Genomic DNA, 23,388 nt, shown 5'->3' on the forward strand with positions numbered 1-23,388 from the left:
GTATGGAGGATACTATGGAGCGAAATATGCCCCGACTGTGGTCCAAGCCAACGTGAACACTCTGAAGACGGTCAGTCCGCTGGGTCTGTATGGAGGATACGGTGTGGAAAACGGATTCGGTCTCGGTCACGGATATGGCTACGGATACAACAACTACCTCCCAGTCCAGGCCCATGCTGCGAAGTACGTTGCAGCCAACCCGGGAGCCGTCCATGTAGCCCCTCTACCAGGACATCTAGTCAACCAGAAGTCGATTGTGTCATAATGGAAAAGTGATAATTGTTAAAAAAAAGGAATTTCTTGTCTGCCCGTAAAATATATTTTCAGTTGTCGATGATACTTATACCTTATATTAGTTTATTTTGGTTTTATTGTTTTAGTTTTTCGTTACATTTTCTTGTAAAAATGGAAACAACTTAGAAGATTATAGGTTTTTGTGCTACCAACAATTTTGCAAAGCATTTTGTAAAGCAAATGAGAGGATGCAGAGAGCCAACTTTAAGGAATCGCGCAAGCGATTATGGAATACGCGATGATGTGAAAACACCCAACACGTTAACGATTCGCCCAAAATTGATACGGAATAGCCTGCCATTGATATTAGCACATCAGCGTGGGAGCATGGAAAAGAGCAAACGCTTATCGGCAAAGAGAGCAGGTTATAAAAGCGACGCGCGCTTTACAACGATTAATTTTGAAACTTGTGGTAATTTAGTGAAGAATTGTATTCCGATATCTTAGTTTCAAATATACAAATAATATTTCGATGATATTATACCTAGAAATTTAGATAGGTTTGGATCGCGCGTCAGTACCATCGAATCATTTTTTGTTTCTAATCGCTTGTTCATATAACTATCAAAAACAGTTTGACGAATCCAATTTTTATGGTAAATGTGGCAGTAAACTAAATATTTTATTCGTACAGGAATGCATTCATCTCCAGCTGTTAAATGCAGTCGAAGCGGCGCGTTATTTGATAATATTTGGGATGGGAATCGCGATTCATTTACCGAGACTAAACTAGAATAATTTACGGCACGCACACTCAGTGTAGTTTATACCATTTCCATTTTTTTTGTAAAATTTCCATTTGTACATAAACCAGAACAATATGTAATAACGTTCGATTAATTTGGAAGCCCTTTACGTTTAAGATTTCACTAATAACCTTTATTAAAACACGTCATACAATCAAAATTCGTTAGGCCACAACCGACTTTTGGTTGACTAGATGTCCTGGTAGAGGGGCCACATGGACGGCTCCCGGGTTGGCTGCAACGTACTTCGCAGCATGAGCCTGGGCTGGGAGGTAGTTGTTGTATCCGTAGCCATATCCGTGACCCAGACCGTATCCGTTTTCCACACCGTAACCTCCATACAGACCCAGCGGACTGACCGTCTTCAGAGTGTTCACGTTGGCCTGGACCACAGTCGGGGCGTACTTGGCGCCGTAGTATCCTCCGTACAAACCGTTGTTGTAGACAGAGTACGGAAGAGCGGCCGAGTAAGGGTAGGACAGTCCATTATCCAACACAGAGGAATATCCAAGTCCAGTAAGCCCGGAATAGTGACCCAGACCATCATACGAGTTCAGACCCAGTCCATAGAGTCCGGAGTTGTAGGAGTACGGAAGGACCGACTGCACAGCTGGCAGGTAGGATCCGTTGGAGACAGCGGCCAGAGCCAGGACGGCGATCACGATGAATCCCTGGACAGTAGAACAAACATAACTCTAACCCATGAGTATCAATAAATACGATAAATGTGCGGATTGAACTCACCTTCATGTTTACAGTTGAATGATCCTTCGATCGATTGGGTTTTGATCGTGTAAACGTTATAATTGAACTGTGATAGTTTGACCCAAATATCGTCTGCTTTTATAACAAACCCCAAGCGACGCATTTTCCGGTTAAAAAGACCTTGGTGACGGAGTTTTCCTTTCGTTTTACACTTCCGGTACTTGGCGCTATAAAAGATGCGACCACTGATGTTTTTGGCATCAGTATTCGTACAGCGCTTCGATCCACACATTTTACAAAATCAATCAAAATGAAGGTAAGTGCCGTGAGAAAATGGATTTGTTCAACTCTATTCCTAAAATACGCCTGCGATTTCCAGTTCTTCATTGCAATCATGGCGCTGGCGCTCGTCGCTGTGTCCGAGGCGTCCTACCTGCCATACGATGATGATCTTTCCTACCAGAGCTATGGCTATGGACTTCCCCTGTCGAAGGTGGTCGTCGGTTCTTCGTACGGTCTGCCAGCAGCTGTAGACAAGTACTCCTACCCATCGCTGTACGGTTCTTATTCGGCCTTGAAGAGGGTGGTCGAATACCCGTCGGTTGCTCCTGTGCTTGCCACCAAGGTCGTTGATAACAGCTACGGATTGGGATACAACAAGCTGGTTGCCCCGGTCGTCGCCACCAATGTCGTTGATAACAGCTACGGACTGGGTTACAACAAGCTGGTTGCTCCAGTCCTTTCCAGCGGATACGGTCTCGGATACAACAACTACGGACTGGGATACAACAAGTATCTCTCTTCCGCTCCAGTTGCCAAATATGTGCTGTAAATGTAAATAATATTCTTTTAATAAACCTGATCCGACTCCGATTCATGACGTTAACCCAAACCAAATTCCGTTTTTCTTTGTTCGATCGTCCGCTTGTTCGCTTGCGAGAGGTGTCTATTTTTTGTGTTATTTTAGTTGCCTGCATTTTTTGTTGGTCTAGTTCGGCCACTCACTTGACGTTAGAGTCGTGTTTGCTGGATCTTTCTGCTACTATAAAAAGACATCTCCAAGCTTGTATCAATCAGAACCAGAACGATCTTCGACTCGAACGCATTACAGCAACTAACCCAAAACTCCATCCAGCAATCATGAAGGTAATTCAAGGTCTTCTTAACCACTTGCATTGAAATTGTCCCCGATTAACCGATATATTTAACTCCGTCCTTTAGTGCATCGCAGCTGTAGTCATGGTGGCTCTGGCCGTTGTAGTCGAGGGTGGCATTGCTCCGGTTCCGGTGGTCTACTCCGCTCCCGAGACGACCGTTGTCCAGCAGAACGTTGCTCCGAAGTACGTTGTTCCTGCCCCGCTCAGCTACGCCGCTCCCGCTATTTCCTATGCTGCTCCGGCCTACTCCTATGCTGCACAAACCGTCTCCCATGCCGTCCCAGCCGTTCGCACCCTCTCCTATGCTCGTGTCGCATCGGTAGCCCCGGTTGCCTACTCCGCTCCGACATTCTACTCTGATTCAGACGTTGTAGAAGCCGCTCCAGTGGCCGTTGCTCCTGCTGCCACCGTCGTCGCTCAGCCCGCCGTAGCCGTTGTCGCCCAGAAGGAAGCTCGTTATGTGGCCGCCAACCGAGGCGCTGTCCATGAGGCTCCTCTGGCCGGACACGCCGTCAACCAGCAATCACTGAACGTTGAGCCAGCTCCAGGAACTCTGTAAACATTTCACTTAATTTCGAATTAAAAACCCAGTCTCATGGATTCAATAATCCTACATAATTTTTAAAACATGCTGTCGTTTGGATCTATTAATTTTGAATCCGAAAGAAGATTTCGTAAAACCATATTTTGAAAATTGAAGAAATTCAAATAAATATGTAAAGAAGTGTCGATTGAAGTTTTTTTATCAACAACTTACTTCATTTATTAAAAGATTTAATATCATTGGATAGTTACACATGTTTTTAAAAAATATCAACGTATATGGTTTTAAAGTTAAAGGAATGTGCAAGAAACATGCTTTCAACAACACGGTTGTTTTATTTACATTTCATTAGAAAGCTCACTATTATCACATTCATTTATGCCACAATCGACTTCTGGTTGACTAGATGTCCTGGTAGAGGAGCCACATGGACGGCTCCCGGGTTGGCTGCAACGTACTTCGCAGCATGGGCCTGGACTGGGAGGTAGTTGTTGTATACGTAGCCATATCCGTGACCCAGACCGTATCCGTTTTCCACACCGTATCCTCCATACAGACCCAGCGGATTGACGGTCTTCAGAGCGTTAACGTTGGCCTGGACCACAGTTGGAGCGTACTTGGCGCCGTAGTATCCTCCATACAGACCCAGCGGATTGACGGTCTTCAGAGCGTTAACGTTGGCCTGAACCACAGTTGGAGCGTACTTGGCGCCGTAGTATCCTCCATAAAGACCCAATGGATTGACGGTGTTCACGTTAGCCTGGACCACAGTTGGGGCATACTTGGCGCCGTAGTATCCTCCGTACAAACCGTTGTTGTAGACAGAGTACGGAAGAGCGGCCGAGTAAGGGTAGGACAGTCCATTATCCAACACGGAGGAATATCCTAGTCCAGCAAGCCCGGAATAGTGACCCAGACCATCATACGAGTTCAGACCCAGTGTAGCAGATAATAACTAATCTGCTATACAGCTAGTATTAAAGTAACAGCTATTACAGAAATCAGACTTTGGGATCGGTATTTAAGAAATAGACAACACAAGTATACAACCCAAATTTATAATGACCCACATAAAGTAAATGAGTCCAATGCAAGTAGGCTACATACATGTGCTGCGTAAGCATTGGCCACAACCATTGGAAAAGTCAACAGGTAGAACCCGGATGGTTATTTAATAACACCAAATCAAAAATCAAAACTGACCCGCGCAGCGAAGCCCAAAATTGTTTACGAGGCAAAACATGTCCACGCTATGACAAAAGCGTTTAAGCGCAAGAAAGTAGGTCAACCCGCGAGGCTCCACCCAAGAACGACAAAGGCGTCAAACTTAAGCATACTTTTAGAATGATATATAATAAAGTACCGGGCCAAAGTAAGACAGACTTAATCTGGACTTGGCATAGAACGTAACCATTCTGTGTCCGTTTATTTCCAGACCATTGAGTAACGTCTCAATGTGTCCAACGTTCGTAAAGTCAGTAAGATATATCCGCGCTTCACTAATTTCCACCAAGTGATGGAACGGGAAGAAAGTCCGATGATAAGATAGGTGACAAAACAGGTAAAGTCAAAGCCTGTTACATGGCGACCGTGATTCCAATCGGCAATCTTCGGATGTGTGAACAGCGAGTGTTTGAAAAAAAGAAAAAAGTGCAGTTATGGCCACGTTAAAAATTAATTCGACGACTAGTCAAAAAGTGCATCGTGTAATCAACAAAATGACCAGCGAACTAAGCAATATGCATCGAAGTGTTATTTCATTTTTGAAAACTGATCCCAAGTGGAAAATTCTCGTGACCGATTGATGAAAAAAAGAGACAAATATTTGCGCCAAACGTGATATGTGATGATTAACTACGCAAAAATGAAAAGTGGTGCATATTATAAAGAAAACATTAAATGAGTGAAAAGTTGTAAAAAGTAAAGCAAATTAAAATGCAAGTGAAGTGAAAATGCATCCAAAGAAGTAGTTCGAACGAAGATCGATATTTAACGATCATAAAGCACCTAGAGTAATACAACGAACTATACTTGAGATAGGAATTTTAAAGCAAACTCCAATACAATTTTGTATCAAATATTCAAGCAACAAAGTCGTTTATTATAATCCACGAATCGAACAGTGAAAGCATCAGTTATGCTCAGTGTCGGAAAATTATTCGCTTTATAACTGATTACCTACGATGCTAAAGAATCATAACACAAAAGTGATAATAGTTCAGCAAAGTAAAAAAAAAAGTAAGAAGAAATTCACAAAAACAGTTCAGTTTCAAGACATAGTGGAAGGCGAGACCACGGATCACAAATGTTGACCGGCGGGATCCCAAGAGGCAGGAGTCTCCAACGTGGAAGACATCGATCAGGAACTCCACGAAGAGCACCCGATAAGAAGAAAACAACCGGCAACCTGACACCAGAAGATGAATTGCAGAAACCACACCCGCAAGTGAAACAGTAACTACTAATCAATGCAAAATAGACAGGTATGTCAAAACTAATAGAATTAGTTCGAAAATAACAATATACCCTTAAGAAATTAAACGAAAAAACTCAGAAATTAAGAACGATTAGATTAACACAATGAAAATTACAAGCTGAGGAAATACATAAGGAATTCCAAAAGGAAATAGAAATAAATAACAGAAAATACGGCATAGATGAAATAATACAACTAAAAAGCATAGCAAAAAAATTGCATGGGAAGAAACCTGATGCAAAATAGAAAAAAGAATTGATAAATTCATCGTTAGAAAGCTTAGTCAAGGAAACAGAGAACAAAAGAAATAAAAATGGCTAATTTTGACTTTGAAACAGCCGCAGCTCTAGTACCCATCTACGATGGATCAGCCGAAAGGTTTAGCACCTTCGAAGATGCCGCTAAGTTACTGTTCGAGTTGAACGAACACCACGAAGCAATTCTAGTAAAATTTTTAAGAGTTAGATTAACAGGTAAAGCAAGGATAGGATTACCAACTTCAATAACAACATTCAAAGAACTATTGGATGATATAAAATTAAGGTGTGAAGAGAAACCTAATCCGGACAAAATAATAGCAAAACTCAGAGCAATAAAAACCGGAGATATTCAAAAGATTTGCAATGAAGTAGAATTATTGACAGCAAAGTTAAAATTAATTTACCTAGAACAAGGAATCCCAGAAAAAGTTGCAAACGACATGATTGTGAAAAAGGGAATAGATACACTAAAAGAAAAGATTCATAATGCGGAAACAAAAACGCTTCTAAAAGCAGGAACATTTACGACCATAACAGACGCTACACAAAAAGTAATGGAAAACGAGGATGATGATACTAACAAACACATTTTCAACGTTAGAATGCCTGACAAACCATATACTAGGAATAACACTTACAATAACAACACAAATCACCGATACAACAAATACAAACAAAACTACGCGTATCACCAGAAGCGAGTTACTAACAACTACCGCGACAGAAGCAGGTACAATTCAGATAATAGGCCACAACAAAATTATAGGGCAAACCCACAAAACACTAGAAATCAAAGCTGGCGAACAAATAATAATCGCCGTATTTATCAAACGTCAGTACAAGCACAGGGAAACCATTTTTTTGATCAACCCAAGTTTTGGTTGAATTTGAATGTACAAAATGAATCAATTAATACGTTTAATGCTAACGCATCAAAATATGAAGATAAAGAAGAAACAACGAACATTCTTCATATAAGAAATCATGAAATGTGCGAATCAAGATTTAACTTTGAAGAGAGGAACCAAGAAAACAGACAAATGTTGATGACCACATCAAACAAATATTTTAATAACGGCATCAGAACAAACGAATTATATAATGACTATTATAAAGAATATCAGCCTGAAAGCAGCTATGATAAAAATGATGATACCACTAGAGAAGAGAACCTCAGTAAAACAATACAACAAGAGGAACCAAGTTACGAATACGACTTGTACAACGCCAGTACACAATTTATACATGAAAATATTTGTGAGAATCATGACGTCGATAAAGAGATAAAAGGAATTAAAAAAGTATATAATGATGAGTTGTATAATGAACAATTTGAAAGAGACATAAAAGTTACACATGACACAGAAAGTTACATTGATGTACACTACAAAGCAATCAAAGAACAAAAAGATGCAATTAATGCAAATCAAAGCGTCAATATGAAGAAGAAAAATGAATCACTCAAAAAAGGAATAAATGATGAGAAAGAAAATGATAAACATTGCCCAAAGAGAGAGGCTAGATACATTAAAAATGAAGTATTGAATACAAATTATTCCACTGTATGTGAAGAATTGCGCAAAGCATCGATAATGAGCAAAGTTAAAGAAAAGTATAAACAGATTCTTCAAACAAAATTGCATGTATTGATTTCTAAAATGAAACAAAGAAACGAAGAAAAGCATGATGAAAAACTCACATCTAGTTGTGAATGTAACAAATTCTCAAAAATCAAGTTCAAACCTCATACATTAGATTGCAAGTTTCCCAATTTTAAATCTCTAGTCAACAAATCAATGCACATAAAATATTATCCCCCATAAGAAATTTTATAATATAGCACTGAATTGAAAAAAAAAATAATATAAAAAACAACAATAGAATAATATTAATCTTTCGTAAAATAGAACTCAATCATAATATTATTCTCCTAAAGAGGGGAGGTGTAGCAGATAATAACTAATCTGCTATACAGCTAGTATTAAAGTAACAGCTATTACAGAAATCAGACTTTGGGATCGGTATTTAAGAAATAGACAACACAAGTATACAACCCAAATTTATAATGACCCACATAAAGTAAATGAGTCCAATGCAAGTAGGCTACATACATGTGCTGCGTAAGCATTGGCCACAACCATTGGAAAAGTCAACAGGTAGAACCCGGATGGTTATTTAATAACACCAAATCAAAAATCAAAACTGACCCGCGCAGCGAAGCCCAAAATTGTTTACGAGGCAAAACATGTCCACGCTATGACAAAAGCGTTTAAGCGCAAGAAAGTAGGTCAACCCGCGAGGCTCCACCCAAGAACGACAAAGGCGTCAAACTTAAGCATACTTTTAGAATGATATATAATAAAGTACCGGGCCAAAGTAAGACAGACTTAATCTGGACTTGGCATAGAACGTAACCATTCTGTGTCCGTTTATTTCCAGACCATTGAGTAACGTCTCAATGTGTCCAACGTTCGTAAAGTCAGTAAGATATATCCGCGCTTCACTAATTTCCACCAAGTGATGGAACGGGAAGAAAGTCCGATGATAAGATAGGTGACAAAACAGGTAAAGTCAAAGCCTGTTACACCAGTCCATAGAGTCCAGAGTTGTAGGAATACGGAAGGACCGACTGCACAGCTGGCAGGTAGGATCCGTTGGAGACAGCGGCCAAAGCCAGGACAGCGATCACGATGAATCCCTGGACAGTAGAACAAACATAACTCTAACCCATCAGTATCAATAAATTCGACAAATGTGCGGATTGAACTCACCTTCATGTTTACAGTTGAATGATCCTTCGATCGATTGGGTTTTGATCGTGTAAACGTTATAATTGAACTGTGATCGTTTGACCCAAATATCGTCTGCTTTTATAACAAACCCCAAGCGACGCATTTTCCGGTTAAAAAGACCTTGGTGACGGAGTTTTTCTTTCGTTTTACACTTCCGGTACTTGGCGCTATAAAAGATGCGACCACTGATGTTATTGGCATCAGTATTCGTACAGCGCTTCAATCCACACATTTTACAAAATCAATCAAAATGAAGGTAAGCGTCGTAAGAAAATGGATTTGTTCAACTCTATTCCTAAAATACGCCTGCGATTTCCAGTTCTTCATTGCAATCATGGCGCTGGCGCTGGTCGCTGTTTCCGAGGCGTCCTACCTGCCATACGATGATGATCTTTCCTACCAGAGCTATGGCTATGGACTTCCCCTGTCGAAGGTGGTCGTCGGTTCTTCGTACGGTCTGCCAGCAGCTGTAGACAAGTACTCCTACCCTTCGCTGTACGGTTCTTACTCGGCCTTGAAGAGGGTGGTCGAATACCCGTCGGTTGCTCCTGTGCTGGCCACCAAGGTCCTTGATAACAGCTACGGATTGGGATACAATAAGCTGGTTGCCCCGGTCGTCGCCACCAAGGTCGTTGATAACAGCTACGGATTGGGATACAACAAGCTGGTTGCCCCGGTCGTCGCCACCAAGGTCGTTGATAACAGCTACGGATTGGGATACAACAAGCTGGTTGCTCCAGTCCTTGCCAGCGGATACGGTCTCGGATACAACAACTACGGACTGGGATACAACAAGTATCTCTCTTCCGCTCCAGTTGCCAAATATGTGCTGTAAATGTAAATAATATTCTTTTAATAAACCTGATCCGACTCCGATTCATGACGTATGAATGTTAACCCAAACCAAATTCCGTTTTTCTTTGTTCGCTCGTCCGCTTGTTCGTTAGCGAGAGGTGTCTATTTTTTATGTTATTTTAGTTGCCTGCATTTTTTGTTGGTCTAGTTCGGCCACTCACTTGACGTTAGATTCGTGTTTGTTGGATCTTTCTGCTACTATAAAAAGACATCTCCAAGCTTGTATCAATCAGAACCAGAACGATCTTCGACTCGATCGCATTACAGCAACTAACCCAAACCTCCATCAAACAATCATGAAGGTAATTCAAGGTCTTCTTAACCACTTGCATTAAAAATTGTCCCCGATTAACCGATATATTTAACTCCGTCCTTTAGTGCATCGCAGCTGTAGTCATGGTGGTTCTGGCCGTTGTAGTCGAGGGTGGCATTGCTCCGGTTCCGGTGGTCTACTCCGCTCCCGAGACGACCGTTGTCCAGCAGAACGTTGCTCCGAAGTACGTTGTTCCTGCCCCGCTCAGCTACGCCGCTCCCGCTATTTCTTATGCCGCTCCGGCCTATTCCTATGCTGCACAAACCGTCTCCCATGCCGTCCCAGCCGTTCGCACCCTCTCCTATGCTCGTGTCGCATCGGTAGCCCCGGTTGCCTACTCCGCTCCGACATTCTACTCTGATTCAGACGTTGTAGAAGCCGCTCCAGTGGCCGTTGCTCCTGCTGCCACCGTCGTCGCTCAGCCCGCCGTAGCCGTTGTCGCCCAGAAGGAAGCTCGTTATGTGGCCGCCAACCGAGGCGCTGTCCATGAGGCTCCTCTGGCCGGACACGCCGTCAACCAGCAATCACTGAACGTTGAGCCAGCTCCAGGAACTCTGTAAACATTTCACTTAATTTCGAATTAAAAACCCAGTCTCATGGATTCAATAATCCTACATAATTTTTAAAACATGCTGTCGTTTGGATCTATTAATTTTGAATCCGAAAGAAGATTTCGTAAAACCATATTTTGAAAATTGAAGAAATTCAAATAAATATGTAAAGAAGTGTCGATTGAAGTTTTTTTATCAACGACTTACTTCATTTATTAAAAGGTTTCATATCATTGAATAGTTACACATTTTCTTTAAAACATATCAACATAGTTTTAAAATTAAAGGAATGTGCAACAAACATGCTTTCAACAACACGGTTGTTTTATTTACATTTCATTAGAAAGTTCATCATTATCACATTCATTTATGCCACAACCGACTTCTGGTTGACTAGATGTCCTGGTAGAGGGGCCACATGGACGGCTCCCGGGTTGGCTGCAACGTACTTCGCAGCATGGGCCTGGACTGGGAGGTAGTTGTTGTATCCGTAGCCATATCCGTGACCCAGACCGTATCCGTTTTCCACACCGTAACCTCCATACAGACCCAGCGGACTGACCGTCTTCAGAGCGTTCACGTTGGCCTGGACCACAGTCGGGGCATATTTCGCTCCATAGTATCCTCCATACAGACCCAATGGATTGACGGTGTTCAGAGCGTTCACCTTGGCCTGGACCACAGTCGGGGCATATTTGGCGCCGTAGTATCCTCCGTACAGACCGTTGTTGTAGACAGAGTACGGAAGAGCGGCCGAGTAAGGGTAGGACAGTCCATTATCCAACACAGAGGAATGCCCTAGTCCAGCAAGCCCGGAATAGTGACCCAGACCATCATACGAGTTCAGACCCAGTCCGTATAGTCCAGAGTTGTAGGAATACGGAAGGACCGACTGCACAGCTGGCAAGTAGGATCCGTTGGAGACAGCGGCGAGAACCAAGACGACGATTGGGACGAAGATCTTGAATTTTAATGTATGCTTTTTGATATTAATATCCACTCTTAATTTTTGTTTTATTTTGATTTTACCTTCATTTTCAATGTGAATATTAGTCTGTCACGTTAGGCGGTTCACAATTAACTGTAATGCTTCTGTATGTATTTCACTTCTTTTATACTTTTATCGTGCAACAGTGAGTATGGGTTTTTATTGTATGAAACAATGTCTAATAATAGAGGCTTTACCGGAAAAATATTGCTTTCTGTAAACATGTACACAGTTTTTCCAACTTTTTATTTCTTGTCAAGGATCATTTGGTATCGTTTAGCTATGGTTGAACGCTTCAAGTAGCGAAAAGTGAAGTTTGTGCGGTTAATTCGAAAGCCCAAGGACAGAATGTGTTTTAATATTATATACGCTGAAGATGAAAAAATAAAATTGACTCGATTTGAAAATTTTTGCTATAAAACCAGTAAACTTGTGACTTAGCGCTACAGTTCACTTCATCCGTCTATCGTGTCAAGTCAAGAAGTTTGCAAACGAAAAATCATGAAGGTAAATATTAACAAAGGATGGGAATCACAACAACGTAAACATCCTTATACGTTTCCCAGGGATTCACCGTGATCGCCGTCCTGGCTTTGGCCGCTGTCTCCAACGGATCATACCTGCCAGCTGTGCAGTCGGTCCTTCCGTACTCCTACAACTCTGGACTCTATGGACTGGGTCTGAACTCGTATGATGGTCTGGGTCACTATTCCGGGCTTGCTGGACTTGGATATTCCTCTGTGTTGGATAATGGACTGTCCTACCCATACACGGCCGCTCTTCCGTACTCTGTCTACAACAACGGTCTGTACGGAGGATACTACGGTGCCAAGTATGCCCCGACTGTGGTCCAGGCCAACGTGAACGCTCTGAACACCGTGAATCCATTGGGTCTGTATGGAGGATACTACGGCGCCAAGTACGCCCCGACTGTGGTCCAGGCCAACGTGAACGCTCTGAAGACGGTCAATCCGCTGGGTCTGTATGGAGGATACGGTGTGGAAAACGGATACGGTCTGGGTCACGGATATGGCTACGGATACAACAACTACCTCCCAGTCCAGTCTCATGCTGCGAAGTACGTTGCAGCCAACCCGGGAGCCGTCCATGTGGCGCCCCTACCAGGTCACATCGTTAATCAAAAATCGATCGTAGCCTAAGCTTCGAATAAACGGCAAAAATCTGTACACACCTTTTAAAAGTATGCGTTCCTTCGGTACCAGTTTCATTTAGGGGGCTCGCTTCATCAAAAAACTTGGAGCTGGTTGAAACCAGTTTGCTACCAGAATAGTGATGAATGGAAATGCGGAAAATATGTGCGCTGGAACGTTGGATCGAGATCACATAATCATACCTTTCGTTTTTTATGTTGGTAGATTTTGATTCAACTATCGAATACATCCCTTTTTCGTTGGTTCACGTAACGTTCACGTTGATAAAATATTCGAACGATCAGAACGTATAGCGTGTACCAAAGAAAAGGCAGCGCATGGTTGGGCGTGTTTACAGGAGACGTATTTTGGAAGCAATGAAACTTGAACTCTTCGCAGCAGACCGTAAGCAGACAGCAGAGTGTAAGTAATAATTATGACAACAGTTCTTACCGAGTCTTGCGCGTCTACTGGAACACAGCCCACCAGATGGTGTGATCGAAACAGGAAATGTGTCTTGTGCGTAGCGTCACAAAGAGAAGCACATAGTAAAATGGATAACGAAAGAAAGACCATGTTAACCACAAAACCGCGACCCGCCCGAGAAACACTGCGAGTCTGACCTTGAGATTGTTATTGTGTGATCGATTTATTTAAGCGTGACTCTATTCGTTGTATTTATTTGTTTTTTTTTAACTCACATTCGTAAATGGTCACTTCAAGCTGCCATAACTGAACGCAGCATTAATTGAGACCCTTTTTTTGTCTGCACTGGAGTATGTAACATGGCGTCTTCGCCAAAGAGTATGGGTGCGAAAGATCAACCACGCCTTAGACTGTGACAGGCGGCAGAGGGTTGTGTCAGCATCAGGTCGGAAGATAGAACACGGTACGGTTTGACCGGTTTCAGAAGTTACTTTCCGGTATGCGGGGGGCTCGCTGATCGATTGAAAGCGATCTTTAGTAACACCCGTGCTCACGATGGTGTTCGAAAAATGGTTCGAGAGGGACGAAGGAGAATTGACTTTTGTAATCCAATTAGCCGTGGCAACGCGTGGTCTTAATTGCTACGGTTTTGGAGTTATACTGCGGAAGAGTTGGTTCGAGTCGGGAGGAGAATGATTAAGTAATTTGGATCTGTGTTTTGATGCAGTCGATAAATATGTACTTGTAAAAAGTACGTTTTGGATTAAACTTTTTTTAAATTTAAAATATTTTAATTGCTTGCAAAGTTGTGCTTGTTCTGGGTTGCTGGAGCATAGCTACAGGGTTTAATGATATAATGAAGAAGCTTCAACGTTGAGTACGGACACACTTAAAGACATTTTTGGGAAGGAGTACAGTTTTTATTTCCACAACTCCAGATCGATCTCAACTTGTAATTTAGCTGTCATGTTTTTTACGTATAAAAGATCAATGAAAATATTTTGCAACTAAAAAACTTAATCAAAAATCCCTATATATTTTGTCAGTTTCCGGAAAATGATGTTTAACTAACTGCAAGAAATATGATCTGTATTTTGTATAAGCTGTGATAAATTAAACAAAATTATTATGTCTCCTGAAGCGTAGACAAGTAGAAGCGATTTTTTTAATGTTTATTATGCAGGCTTATGGTAATTCATCTGCATTATATTGAAGACAAGTCACATGGTTGAGTTCGGTTTACTTGTTCTTTAAAAAGCTTTAATTTTTCAAATGACCTCCTCATGTAGTCACATTATGTTGTTACATTTAGTACCTGATGTCTGTCGAAGGTTTCCTGTTTTTTTAATTCTGAAATACTCGTTAAAAGTCCACAAATCCAATTTTCATTTTACTCATCTCGGTGCTACTTAAATCATTATGTCCCTTTTTATAATGCTTTTGTTGAACAGAGTAGATATTTTTCACAACCGATTAATGATCCTTGCAACAATTCATTTTATTTCAAACCATTCTCACAGGCAAACAAATTTGAGCTTTTGCAAATATTTACAGAGTTCCGGGAGCTGGTTCAAAGTTCAGCGACTTCTGGTTGATGGTGTGTCCGGCCAGAGGAGCCTCATGGACAGCGCCACGGTTGGCGGCCACATAACGAGCTTCCTTCTGCACTTGAGCGTAAACGGTCGGTACGTAGCTGGCTTGGTTGTAGGCGTAGGCGGTCGGTGCAGCATAAGCTACCGGAGCCTGGACAAAGGAGCTATGGGCAGCGTAAGAGATTGGAGCAGCATAGGTGGCAACAGGAGCAGCATAGGCGGGAGCAGCATAGGCCGTAGCAGCATAGGTGGCAACTGGAGCAGCATAAGCAGCGACCGGAGCGACACTGGCGTGGCTGGCGTAGGTAACGGCCGGGGCAGAGTAAGCGGTGACGTACTTGGGCACAACATTCTGCTGGACGACGGTGGTCGACGGTACGCTGTACACCGCCGGACTCTCGGCCTGGACGGTAACGGCCAAAGCGACCATGACTACAGCTGCGATGCACTGGAAGAGATGAAAATGGAAGAAAAGCAAACGCTAGGATGAAATACTTCTCGGATGCTGGCCGATGTAGGATAACTAACCTTCATGATGCTGGTAGTGGGTTGGTTGAAGATTCCGTTTGGAGGAATAGATGTGAGTTGTTCTGAGAACGGTTTTGATATGACATCCATTAGAAGCATGAGCACTATTTATATGGAACGTCCATCAAATTGGAAATTGTATTGTTAGCCTGATCGATCGTAGTACGAAACAGTGTCCAAAAATAAAATCAAAAAGATCACCCCCCCGGTCACCAACGCCTACGGAACCAGTGAAAGGAAAAGTCAGCAAGAAAGATTACTACAAAAAAGAGGATTACGCTACACGTCGCGTTCTGGGCAGTTGAGCACATGGACTTTTTGATGTTCGTTTTCGTCAGTGGTATGTTATTTCTTTCGTCAAATCTTTTGCAAAACCTGCCCGCCGGGAGTTAGCAAACATGACCACTTCCTGAAGAACTCCCGCAGAATCGGTTTCGGCGCCGCAAGTATCGACCGGCCGGATAATCGAAGCGAGAGAAAAAGGGAATGTAATACGAAACCGGTACAACCTGTACTAGTTTTCGGTTACCATGAGAGGCATGCTAAAACGAATTATCGTATGTATGAACACAAAAAAAATAGTTCAACGAAATTAAAAGTAAAGCAAGCGTAACACATCGAACCGGACGGACTGGATGGCGTCGGCGAGGAATTTAATCAAGTCTCCGGCCGGCATTTGATGACTTAAGGTATACACGTTCCTGGAAGAAGGTAAGGGTGTGCTTGAGGTGACAAAATGGAGGATGAGGTTGTTGTTTTGCAGGTAGCGCCTGCAGTTTACATGCCATTTGCCAAAAATTAAACATTCTGCCAGTTGCTTTGTTTGGCATTCCTAAAACACGATTGCAAGGAAGGATGGTTTTTTTACACTATTAAATAATAACAAAGAGCATTACGTTGCTATTTAGATGGACCGTTTAGCTGTTTTATGGGGTGTAAATAATTAAACAAACATGAGATTATTAAATTTGATTTATTTTTAAGGATTTTGTTTTTTATTTTCCTTTAATCAGAATGTTTTGATTACATTAACAGGAGCTATGAATTTTCAAGCTCATGACTTTACATGAATAAAAATGATAACCACATTACAATATGGCCTTGACACGATGAAGTGTGAAAGGCGATTATAATATTTGAAGTCAAGGCACTAGCAAGGACGAATAGTGACTCTTTTTACTTTGTTATTAGCGCTTGCATTCAGTATCATCTGCCTTTTTTGGATCATAGTTACGCTTAAGTTCCGTACGCTGGACTGCCTCGTTATGAAATTTAAAGTCACGGAGATCTAATAGCTAAAATCAACGAATGCCGGAAATCGCCTCTTCAAGCTGTAGTTTCACAAAAGTAGAAGCAATTTAGGTTAGGTTGGAAAATGGTGTGTAAGGAACTATGAATAATAAACCTGAGAAAGAGCATCTTGCCTTCAGCGTCAGTGGACTTTAGCAAAATAAAGAATTTTCTCTATAATTCTACATAATTATATTTTCTTGTTATATGAGTTCAACAACTTGAATGCCTTTCAAGATTGTTTTTGTATTTTGAAGAGACAAAAAAGGTCAATTTAGAGGTAGCTCTAGGTATGGATAATATTTAGTAAGCAACTTTGACGATCCATTTTGAGATGAAATTTGGGCAATCGCTTCTAGCTGTCTCATTTGGTATTGTTAGCGATACGTGGGAAGCACCGTTCATGTACATCTTTTTCATATTTTCAGGTTCTTTTAGATTAGTGTAAATGTATTGTAATTTATATTATCTTTAAAGCTTTTTTCATTTCAAACTGCAAGAGATATTATATCCACCAGAAATATCCGAATCGTCTTTTAAGTTCGTGTCTTGTTGAAGTGTTGAAGTCTTTTGATTTAAATCATTTCGTGAAAGATTAAAATGGTCCGGTGGTGTATAATATAACAACGCCAGTTCGGTTAATTATTTTATAACTAAAATTAATCAGGTAAACAAGAATATAGTTTTTTGAACGATTAAGTTAAGCCCCTCCAAACTAAATAATTCTTCATTCGTAGATAGATTAGAGAACAACCATAAATACTGTACAATATCACAACGTGCTTTTATTTGCAGCATCCAACAGTTTATCCTGTTGCCGATTGCCTAATTTACAGTGTTCCTGGTGCCGGTTCCAGATTCAGGGACTGCTGGTTGACGGTGTGTCCGGGTAGGGGAGCCTCATGGACAGCACCACGGTTGGCGGCCAGATAACGAGCTTCCTTCTGCGCAACAACGGCAACGGCCGGCTGATAAGCGTATGGTTCGACATAGGCAAGTGGAGCAGCAGCAACGGGGGCGATTGGGGTCTGGTAAGCGTAGTTCCATGGAGATACAATTCTAGCGTAAGAATTATCCTGTACCCAGCTTCCGACCGACACTGGCGCCAAATGCTGCAGGGCTGCTCCATTGCCCCAGTAAGTAACGGACGATCCCTGGACGGCAACGGCGACGGCCATCATGACTACAGCTGCGATGCACTAAAATCGGTAACGAACGGATAACATCATTATTAATGATTCTCCAGCATCGTACAATAAGGAAGAGCACCGTGCTTACCTTCATGATTGTTGGATTTTTGAGTTGCAAACGTTGCGTTGACTGCTGTCTGAATGTTGAAATTGTTCTGATACAGTTTCCACACCGTTCGATGGCTTTTTATAAGACATGACATTCTTTATAGCACAACCAACCGCGATCAAGCTTTACCCCCTTTTTGGCCAATGACCTCGAGAGGCGTACGCACACGAACAATACAGTTCTGAAAGGTAAACATTTTTTCACCTCCCCACTTCGTAGTTCAGTCGAATTCCACGCACGGACGTACATCATATAGTGCAATGTTACCAACCGGAAATTACCATGCAAAGAGGCTTGCAAGTGACTAACGGTGGTTAAAATGCCAACTGCTTTACGTGCTTCGCTCTGTAGCACAGTTCGTATAAGGTAGAAATGTGAAATTTGAAACTAAAGATTCACAACCAGGTCCAATCGTCATTGTAAAGTTCATAATTTTATCCTTGATGGTCTATGAGTTCCTATTTCTTGCGAGCAACATGACATCGAAGCATCGTTTTACAGAAACTAATCAATAGAGTTGTTCGATAAGAAACTTTAAACAAAAAGAAACATGGCAAATAATGGCAATAAATTCATTACTTTAGCTGTATGGCAATAATTTTTATTTAAAAAAAAACATAAAAATTTAAAGCTTTAAAGAATATTTGGCAAATTTTATCGAAAGCAATTGAATATATTTTAAGGAATAAATTAATTTTCTGAAAATTCGTTTATGATGTTAACTCAATAAATGTGATCTTAAATCTGGTTTAGTTTGCACTAAATTATGCCATATGATTAAAATATTTAATTGGAAAATAGATTAATCGTTTGAGCAAATATTTGCCTAATATTTGCTTCATTAATAAAAATTCATAAAACTAAGATATAAATGAAAGGCCATTTTACCGTGTACCAATTTATAAAACTGAAATCTAACCAAAAAAAATAAAAATAAATAAAAAAAGAACCTGAAACGAATTAGTAGTATCCTTAAACTGTCTCATTGCTTACATACACATATACAATAATTATATCTTTTCAAAGCATCTGGTTCGAGAGTTTGGATAGTACAAATAAGGGATGAAAAGTTCAAAATTTTTAAAAAAAAGATCAAAGATGTCGACGGGAGATTCCTCGACATTGATTCTTTAAATGCTTTGTTACACGAGGTTCGTCGCTTTGTGTCTATTGAATTGCCTTTAAATGAGATTTCTATTTATTCAGTTTTGGGTTTACAATCATTACTTAATTTCGATTTTAATACTAAATAATCTACGTATGTATAGTTTGTCAGCGTTGGGGCTAGCGTTAAGTCAAGCTAGACCGGATGTGATTAATTCTAATTGTTTTTTAGTTTACAATTAGCTTGAAATAAAACTATCTGATAGTTAGAGTAAAAAAGTGTACACAATTTACAACGGTATGTCACTAACAAGTAAATTTTCGAAGAATACAAACCTTGATGGAACAGTTAAATAAATTGCCAATCTAATGATATACAATGTCCTGTATAGTACAGCATAGTGGACTATTAGCAACAAAAATGAAACACATTATAAAATGTCTTATTTGCTTATGTATTTATATCTCTCTCGATCCACTTTAGATAAAGTCCACTTCATTGCCTGTTCATATCAAATACTAGATCAAAACTACTCGATCACTATCGCAACATCCGTTTGGCAACACACCGTTGTCGCTATTTGATCGTGTCCACCCAATTGTCGAAAGCCATTCTCAACATCCTGGTGTCAAAATGCGGTACCTCGCTAGACACAATGCCAATCAAAGCGAGTTCAAAGTATGCTTCAAGTGTTACTATCGCTTACGCGCTTAATATCCGAAAGGAATGCGCGATACGCACGCAGCTCCGGTTGAATGGAAAACGTTCACTGCGGATCGCAAGGAAAGGCATCGCGGACAAAGCAACTGTGGCGTACCAATCGGTAACGGTTAAAATTTGCTTCATCCCCACCCGAACGGTAATCGACTTCTTTTTTTTGGTTTTTGGTTTAAGGGAACACGACAGTAAGGTTGGGACAAATTTTGGAACCGTAGAATGTTACATTTGGTTCTAGCTTCGAAATGAGTATAAAAGGTACGACTCGGTAGTCCTGACAGTATCATACGTTGGTTGAGTTCAGCTTGGTTCAGAAGCAACCTATCGTTTTACAAACACCCCAAAAACCACCACTCAAAACTACAAACATGAAGGTAAGGATGGTTGAGAAAAAATGCATCCTGTTGCGGGAGAATCTAATCTATTGTTCCATTGCAGTGCATCATCGTTGCAGTTATCGTCGCTCTGGCCGTTGCCGCCGAAGGAAGTGCTTACTCGTCGTACGCTGTTCCGCTGGCCTACTCTGTTCCGCAGACCACGGTCGTTCAGCAGAACGTCGCCCCGAAGTACGTCGTTTCCGGTTACGCTGCCCCGTACGTTGCCTCGCCCTATGTTGCCGCTGCCCATAGCTATGCCGTCCCGGCCGTGTCCTATGCTCATACCGCTGTCCACTCCGCCCCAGCTGTGACTTATGCTGTAGCGCAGCCAGCCGTGTACGCCGCCCATGTGCAGCAGGAAGCTCGCTATGTGGCCGCCAACCGTGGCGCTGTCCATGAGGCTCCTCTGGCCGGACACGCCGTCAACCAGCAGTCGCTTAACTTGGCTCCCGCTCCCGGTACTCTGTAAGTGACTGGCCAAGAATCTGTCGAATTGTTTCTACCTCAATAAAAGAGATTTTAATGTAAATCAAAAGTAAGTTCTGAAATTTCTGAAACATGCGATCGCGAAAGATCGGTTCTAAACCATTTCCACCAGATCCACCACTCCATCACATTGCACTTTGCTGAATTACGGGCAAGATTTACAACCTTTATATGCGGGGATCTTGAAAAGACGGATCTCCCTGTTGTCAGGCAACGCTTCGAATGGCGTTGGGCGTTGTTATTTACCATACCACCGAACAGGTTTTTGATTTGTTACGTCAGCAAACCGCCCTACAACCAATCCAAGGACGTCCGGTTCTTTAGCAAATTCATATGCACCGTACATTTCACACCATGTCGTGGCCAACTCTCTGACCAAAGGGCTGTCCAATTCAAATCATTAGTGTCACGTTCGGTTGGCAGCTCTGCATTTGGTGATTTATAATTATAGTGTACTGCAATTCGTCATCTCACCGTGCGACCGGCCTACACGAAAGGAATGGAATTGCAATGGAGCTAACCGGTTCCAAACTTGGCACCGTTGGCATTGATCTTGAAATTTGGATTTCTCGCCGCCTGTCGAAGAGTGCGTAACGGTGCGTAACCGATACCAATGTGGAAGGTGTGTTCCGATGGTGACCGTCGAAACTCTTCCGGTAATAACGGAATCATGACATAAATTTGTTTGAATTCTATGCGTTTTTGGAAAAAAATAATAGTTAAGCGCCAGAAAGTTGTGTTCGTAGAAAGGTTAATAGATATGTAGAAATAGAAGCTGATATATGGGCGTTATTAATACAGAAGATCTCATTTTACGAACTCCTGTTGGAAAAAAATAACGTAACCTAATGATAGCTCGTTTGTTCTTGTGTTTTAAATTTGAATGTACAATAAATTTGATTCAGGTTCATTGATCCTTTAACAATTTGTTTAATTGATATTATATAGTAAATTTAATCAAAGCAGTTAAGACCTTGAAATCAGGTAGTTTGTTTATGTTATATAGGAAAAGAAAAAGGGCCATAAATAACTTTAACTGCCAATACTGGTTTTATTTTACTATTCGTAATCTGTGAGAACACATTCTATATACAAAACAAATTGAATTCATATGAACTGAAGTTTTGTATAATTTATGCGACAATCGACTTCTGGTTGACTAGATGTCCTGGTAGAGGGGCCACATGGACGGCTCCCGGGTTAGCTGCAACGTACTTCGCAGCATGAGACTGGACTGGGAGGTAGTTGTTGTATCCGTAGCCATATCCGTGACCGAGACCGTATCCGTTTTCCACATCGTATCCTCCATACAGACCCAGCGTATTGACCGTCTTCAGAGCGTTCACGTTGGCCTGGACCACAGTTGGGGCGTACTTGGCGCCGTAGTATCCTCCGTACAGACCCAATGGATTGACGGTGTTCAGAGCGTTCACGTTGGCCTGGACCACAGTCGGGGCATATTTCGCTCCATAGTATCCTCCGTACAGACCCAATGGATTGACGGTGTTCAGAGCGTTCACGTTAGCCTGGACCACAGTTGGGGCGTACTTGGCGCCGTAGTATCCTCCGTACAAACCGTTGTTGTAGACAGAGTACGGAAGAGCGGCCGAGTATGGGTAGGACAGTCCATTATCCAGCACAGAGGAATATCCAAGTCCAGCAAGCCCGGAATAGTGACCCAGACCATCATACGAGTTCAAACCTAGTCCATAGAGTCCAGAGTTGTAGGAATACGGAAGGACCGACTGCACAGCTGGCAGGTAGGATCCGTTGGAGACAGCGGCCAAAGCCAGGACGGCGATCACGATGAATCCCTGGACAGTAGAACAAACATAACTCTAACCCATCAGTATCAATATACACGACAAATGTGCGGATTGAACTCACCTTCATGTTTACAGTTGAATGATCCTTCGATCGATTGGGTTTGATCGTGAAAACGTTGCAAGTGAACTGTGATCGTTTGACCCAAATATCGTCTGCTTTTATAACAAACCCCAAGCGACGCATTTTCCGGTTAAAAAGACCTTGGTGACGGAGTTTTCCTTTCGTTTTACACTTCCGGTACTTGGCGCTATAAAAGATGCGACCACTGATGTTATTGGCATCAGTATTCGTACAGCGCTTCAATCCACACATTCTACAAAATCAATCAAAATGAAGGTAAGCGTCGTGAGAAAATGGATTTGTTCAACTCTATTCCTAAAATACGCTCGTGTATTCCAGTTCTTCATTGCAATCATGGCGCTGGCGCTGGTCGCTGTTTCCGAGGCGTCCTACCTGCCATATGATGATGATCTTTCCTACCAGAGCTATGGCTATGGACTTCCCCTGTCGAAGGTGGTCGTCGGTTCTTCGTACGGTCTGCCAGCAGCTGTAGAGAAGTACTCGTACCCATCACTGTACGGTTCTTATTCGACCTTGAAGAGGGTGGTCGAATACCCGTCGGTTGCTCCTTTGCTGGCCACCAAGGTCGTTGATAACAGCTACGGATTGGGATACAACAAGCTGGTTGCCCCGGTCGTCGCCACCAAGGTCGTTGATAACAGCTACGGATTGGGATACAACAAGCTGGTTGCTCCAGTCCTTGCCAGCGGATACGGTCTCGGATACAACAACTACGGACTGGGATACAACAAGTATCTCTCTTCCGCTCCAGTTGCCAAATATGTGCTGTAAATGTAAATAATATTCTTTTAATAAACCTGATCCGACTCCGATTCATGATGTATGAAT

At 41.9% G+C, this 23,388-nt stretch overlaps 9 protein-coding genes across 16 annotated transcripts in view; 4 read left to right on the forward strand and 5 right to left on the reverse strand.

Moving 5' to 3' along the window:
• Window positions 1–23,388, reverse strand: part of LOC125761162 (uncharacterized) — a 49,350-nt gene that overhangs the window by 20,822 nt on the left and 5,140 nt on the right. The window lies entirely within an intron of this gene.
• On the reverse strand, window positions 999–1,820 carry LOC125761166 (glycine-rich protein-like). The gene is made up of 2 exons (XM_049422072.1): window positions 1,785–1,820; window positions 999–1,711 (listed from the first exon to the last, which is right to left on the reverse strand). The coding sequence occupies exons 1-2, from the start codon at window positions 1,788–1,790 to the stop codon at window positions 1,205–1,207; spliced, it is 513 nt and encodes a 170-aa protein (XP_049278029.1). The 5' UTR covers window positions 1,791–1,820; the 3' UTR covers window positions 999–1,204.
• On the forward strand, window positions 2,020–23,372 carry LOC125761161 (uncharacterized). 5 transcript variants are annotated; one of them, XM_049422062.1, is made up of 4 exons: window positions 2,020–2,061; window positions 2,125–2,433; window positions 9,603–9,665; window positions 23,125–23,372. In XM_049422062.1, the coding sequence occupies exons 1-4, from the start codon at window positions 2,056–2,058 to the stop codon at window positions 23,329–23,331; spliced, it is 585 nt and encodes a 194-aa protein (XP_049278019.1). In that variant the 5' UTR covers window positions 2,020–2,055; the 3' UTR covers window positions 23,332–23,372. The 5 variants fall into 5 exon arrangements, with proteins under 5 accessions (XP_049278019.1, XP_049278018.1, XP_049278022.1 ...); XM_049422063.1 differs by lacking the exons at window positions 2,020–2,061; window positions 2,125–2,433 and adding exons at window positions 9,189–9,230; window positions 9,294–9,539; XM_049422061.1 differs by lacking the exon at window positions 2,125–2,433 and having other exon boundaries at window positions 2,034–2,061; window positions 9,294–9,665.
• Window positions 2,671–10,770, forward strand: LOC125761169 (cuticle protein 16.5-like). Its single transcript, XM_049422076.1, has 3 exons — window positions 2,671–2,687; window positions 9,928–10,131; window positions 10,208–10,770. The coding sequence occupies exons 2-3, from the start codon at window positions 10,126–10,128 to the stop codon at window positions 10,700–10,702; spliced, it is 501 nt and encodes a 166-aa protein (XP_049278033.1). The 5' UTR covers window positions 2,671–2,687; window positions 9,928–10,125; the 3' UTR covers window positions 10,703–10,770.
• Window positions 2,809–3,529, forward strand: LOC125761182 (adult cuticle protein 1-like). Its single transcript, XM_049422091.1, has 2 exons — window positions 2,809–2,891; window positions 2,967–3,529. Exons 1-2 carry the CDS (start codon window positions 2,886–2,888, stop codon window positions 3,459–3,461), a joined length of 501 nt encoding a protein of 166 aa, XP_049278048.1. The 5' UTR covers window positions 2,809–2,885; the 3' UTR covers window positions 3,462–3,529.
• Window positions 3,790–23,021, reverse strand: LOC125761143 (uncharacterized). 4 transcript variants are annotated; one of them, XM_049422027.1, is made up of 4 exons: window positions 22,540–23,021; window positions 21,999–22,466; window positions 11,231–11,360; window positions 3,790–3,992 (listed from the first exon to the last, which is right to left on the reverse strand). In XM_049422027.1, exons 1-4 carry the CDS (start codon window positions 22,789–22,791, stop codon window positions 3,823–3,825), a joined length of 1,020 nt encoding a protein of 339 aa, XP_049277984.1. In that variant the 5' UTR covers window positions 22,792–23,021; the 3' UTR covers window positions 3,790–3,822. The 4 variants fall into 4 exon arrangements, with proteins under 4 accessions (XP_049277984.1, XP_049277986.1, XP_049277983.1 ...); XM_049422029.1 differs by lacking the exon at window positions 3,790–3,992 and having other exon boundaries at window positions 10,953–11,600; window positions 22,413–22,466; XM_049422026.1 differs by lacking the exon at window positions 3,790–3,992 and having other exon boundaries at window positions 10,953–11,360; window positions 22,540–23,018.
• Window positions 14,732–15,697, reverse strand: LOC125761160 (cuticle protein 16.5-like). Its single transcript, XM_049422060.1, has 2 exons — window positions 15,379–15,697; window positions 14,732–15,298 (listed from the first exon to the last, which is right to left on the reverse strand). Exons 1-2 carry the CDS (start codon window positions 15,475–15,477, stop codon window positions 14,807–14,809), a joined length of 591 nt encoding a protein of 196 aa, XP_049278017.1. The 5' UTR covers window positions 15,478–15,697; the 3' UTR covers window positions 14,732–14,806.
• Window positions 17,429–18,058, reverse strand: LOC125761175 (adult cuticle protein 1-like). The gene is made up of 2 exons (XM_049422083.1): window positions 17,947–18,058; window positions 17,429–17,867 (listed from the first exon to the last, which is right to left on the reverse strand). The coding sequence occupies exons 1-2, from the start codon at window positions 17,950–17,952 to the stop codon at window positions 17,499–17,501; spliced, it is 375 nt and encodes a 124-aa protein (XP_049278040.1). The 5' UTR covers window positions 17,953–18,058; the 3' UTR covers window positions 17,429–17,498.
• Window positions 20,085–20,701, forward strand: LOC125761174 (adult cuticle protein 1-like). The gene is made up of 2 exons (XM_049422082.1): window positions 20,085–20,163; window positions 20,228–20,701. Exons 1-2 carry the CDS (start codon window positions 20,158–20,160, stop codon window positions 20,633–20,635), a joined length of 414 nt encoding a protein of 137 aa, XP_049278039.1. The 5' UTR covers window positions 20,085–20,157; the 3' UTR covers window positions 20,636–20,701.

This window comes from Anopheles funestus, chromosome 2RL, assembly GCF_943734845.2.
Source record: "Anopheles funestus chromosome 2RL, idAnoFuneDA-416_04, whole genome shotgun sequence".
In the NCBI taxonomy this organism is placed as follows: domain Eukaryota; kingdom Metazoa; phylum Arthropoda; class Insecta; order Diptera; family Culicidae; genus Anopheles; species Anopheles funestus.

What these genes read in the sequence shown, in the direction of transcription:
- LOC125761161 (XM_049422062.1), top strand. An exon ending in CCCCGGTCGTCGCCACCAAT is followed by an intron (nt 2,434 to 9,602) that starts GTCGTTGATAAC and finishes GTCGCCACCAAG; the next exon opens with GTCGTTGATAACAGCTACGG. An exon ending in CCCCGGTCGTCGCCACCAAG is followed by an intron (nt 9,666 to 23,124) that starts GTCGTTGATAAC and finishes CTGGCCACCAAG; the next exon opens with GTCGTTGATAACAGCTACGG.
- LOC125761160 (XM_049422060.1), bottom strand. Translation starts at nt 15,477, where the DNA reads ATGCTTCTAATGGATGTCATATCAAAACCGTTCTCAGAACAACTCACA. An exon ending in CCACTACCAGCATCATGAAG is followed by an intron (nt 15,299 to 15,378) that starts GTTAGTTATCCT and finishes CATCTCTTCCAG; the next exon opens with TGCATCGCAGCTGTAGTCAT.
- LOC125761143 (XM_049422027.1), bottom strand. Translation starts at nt 22,791, where the DNA reads ATGTGTGGATTGAAGCGCTGTACGAATACTGATGCCAATAACATCAGT. An exon ending in ATTCAACTGTAAACATGAAG is followed by an intron (nt 22,467 to 22,539) that starts GTGAGTTCAATC and finishes TCTACTGTCCAG; the next exon opens with GGATTCATCGTGATCGCCGT. An exon ending in CAACTGTGGTCCAGGCCAAC is followed by an intron (nt 11,361 to 21,998) that starts GTGAACGCTCTG and finishes GTCCAGGCCAAG; the next exon opens with GTGAACGCTCTGAACACCGT.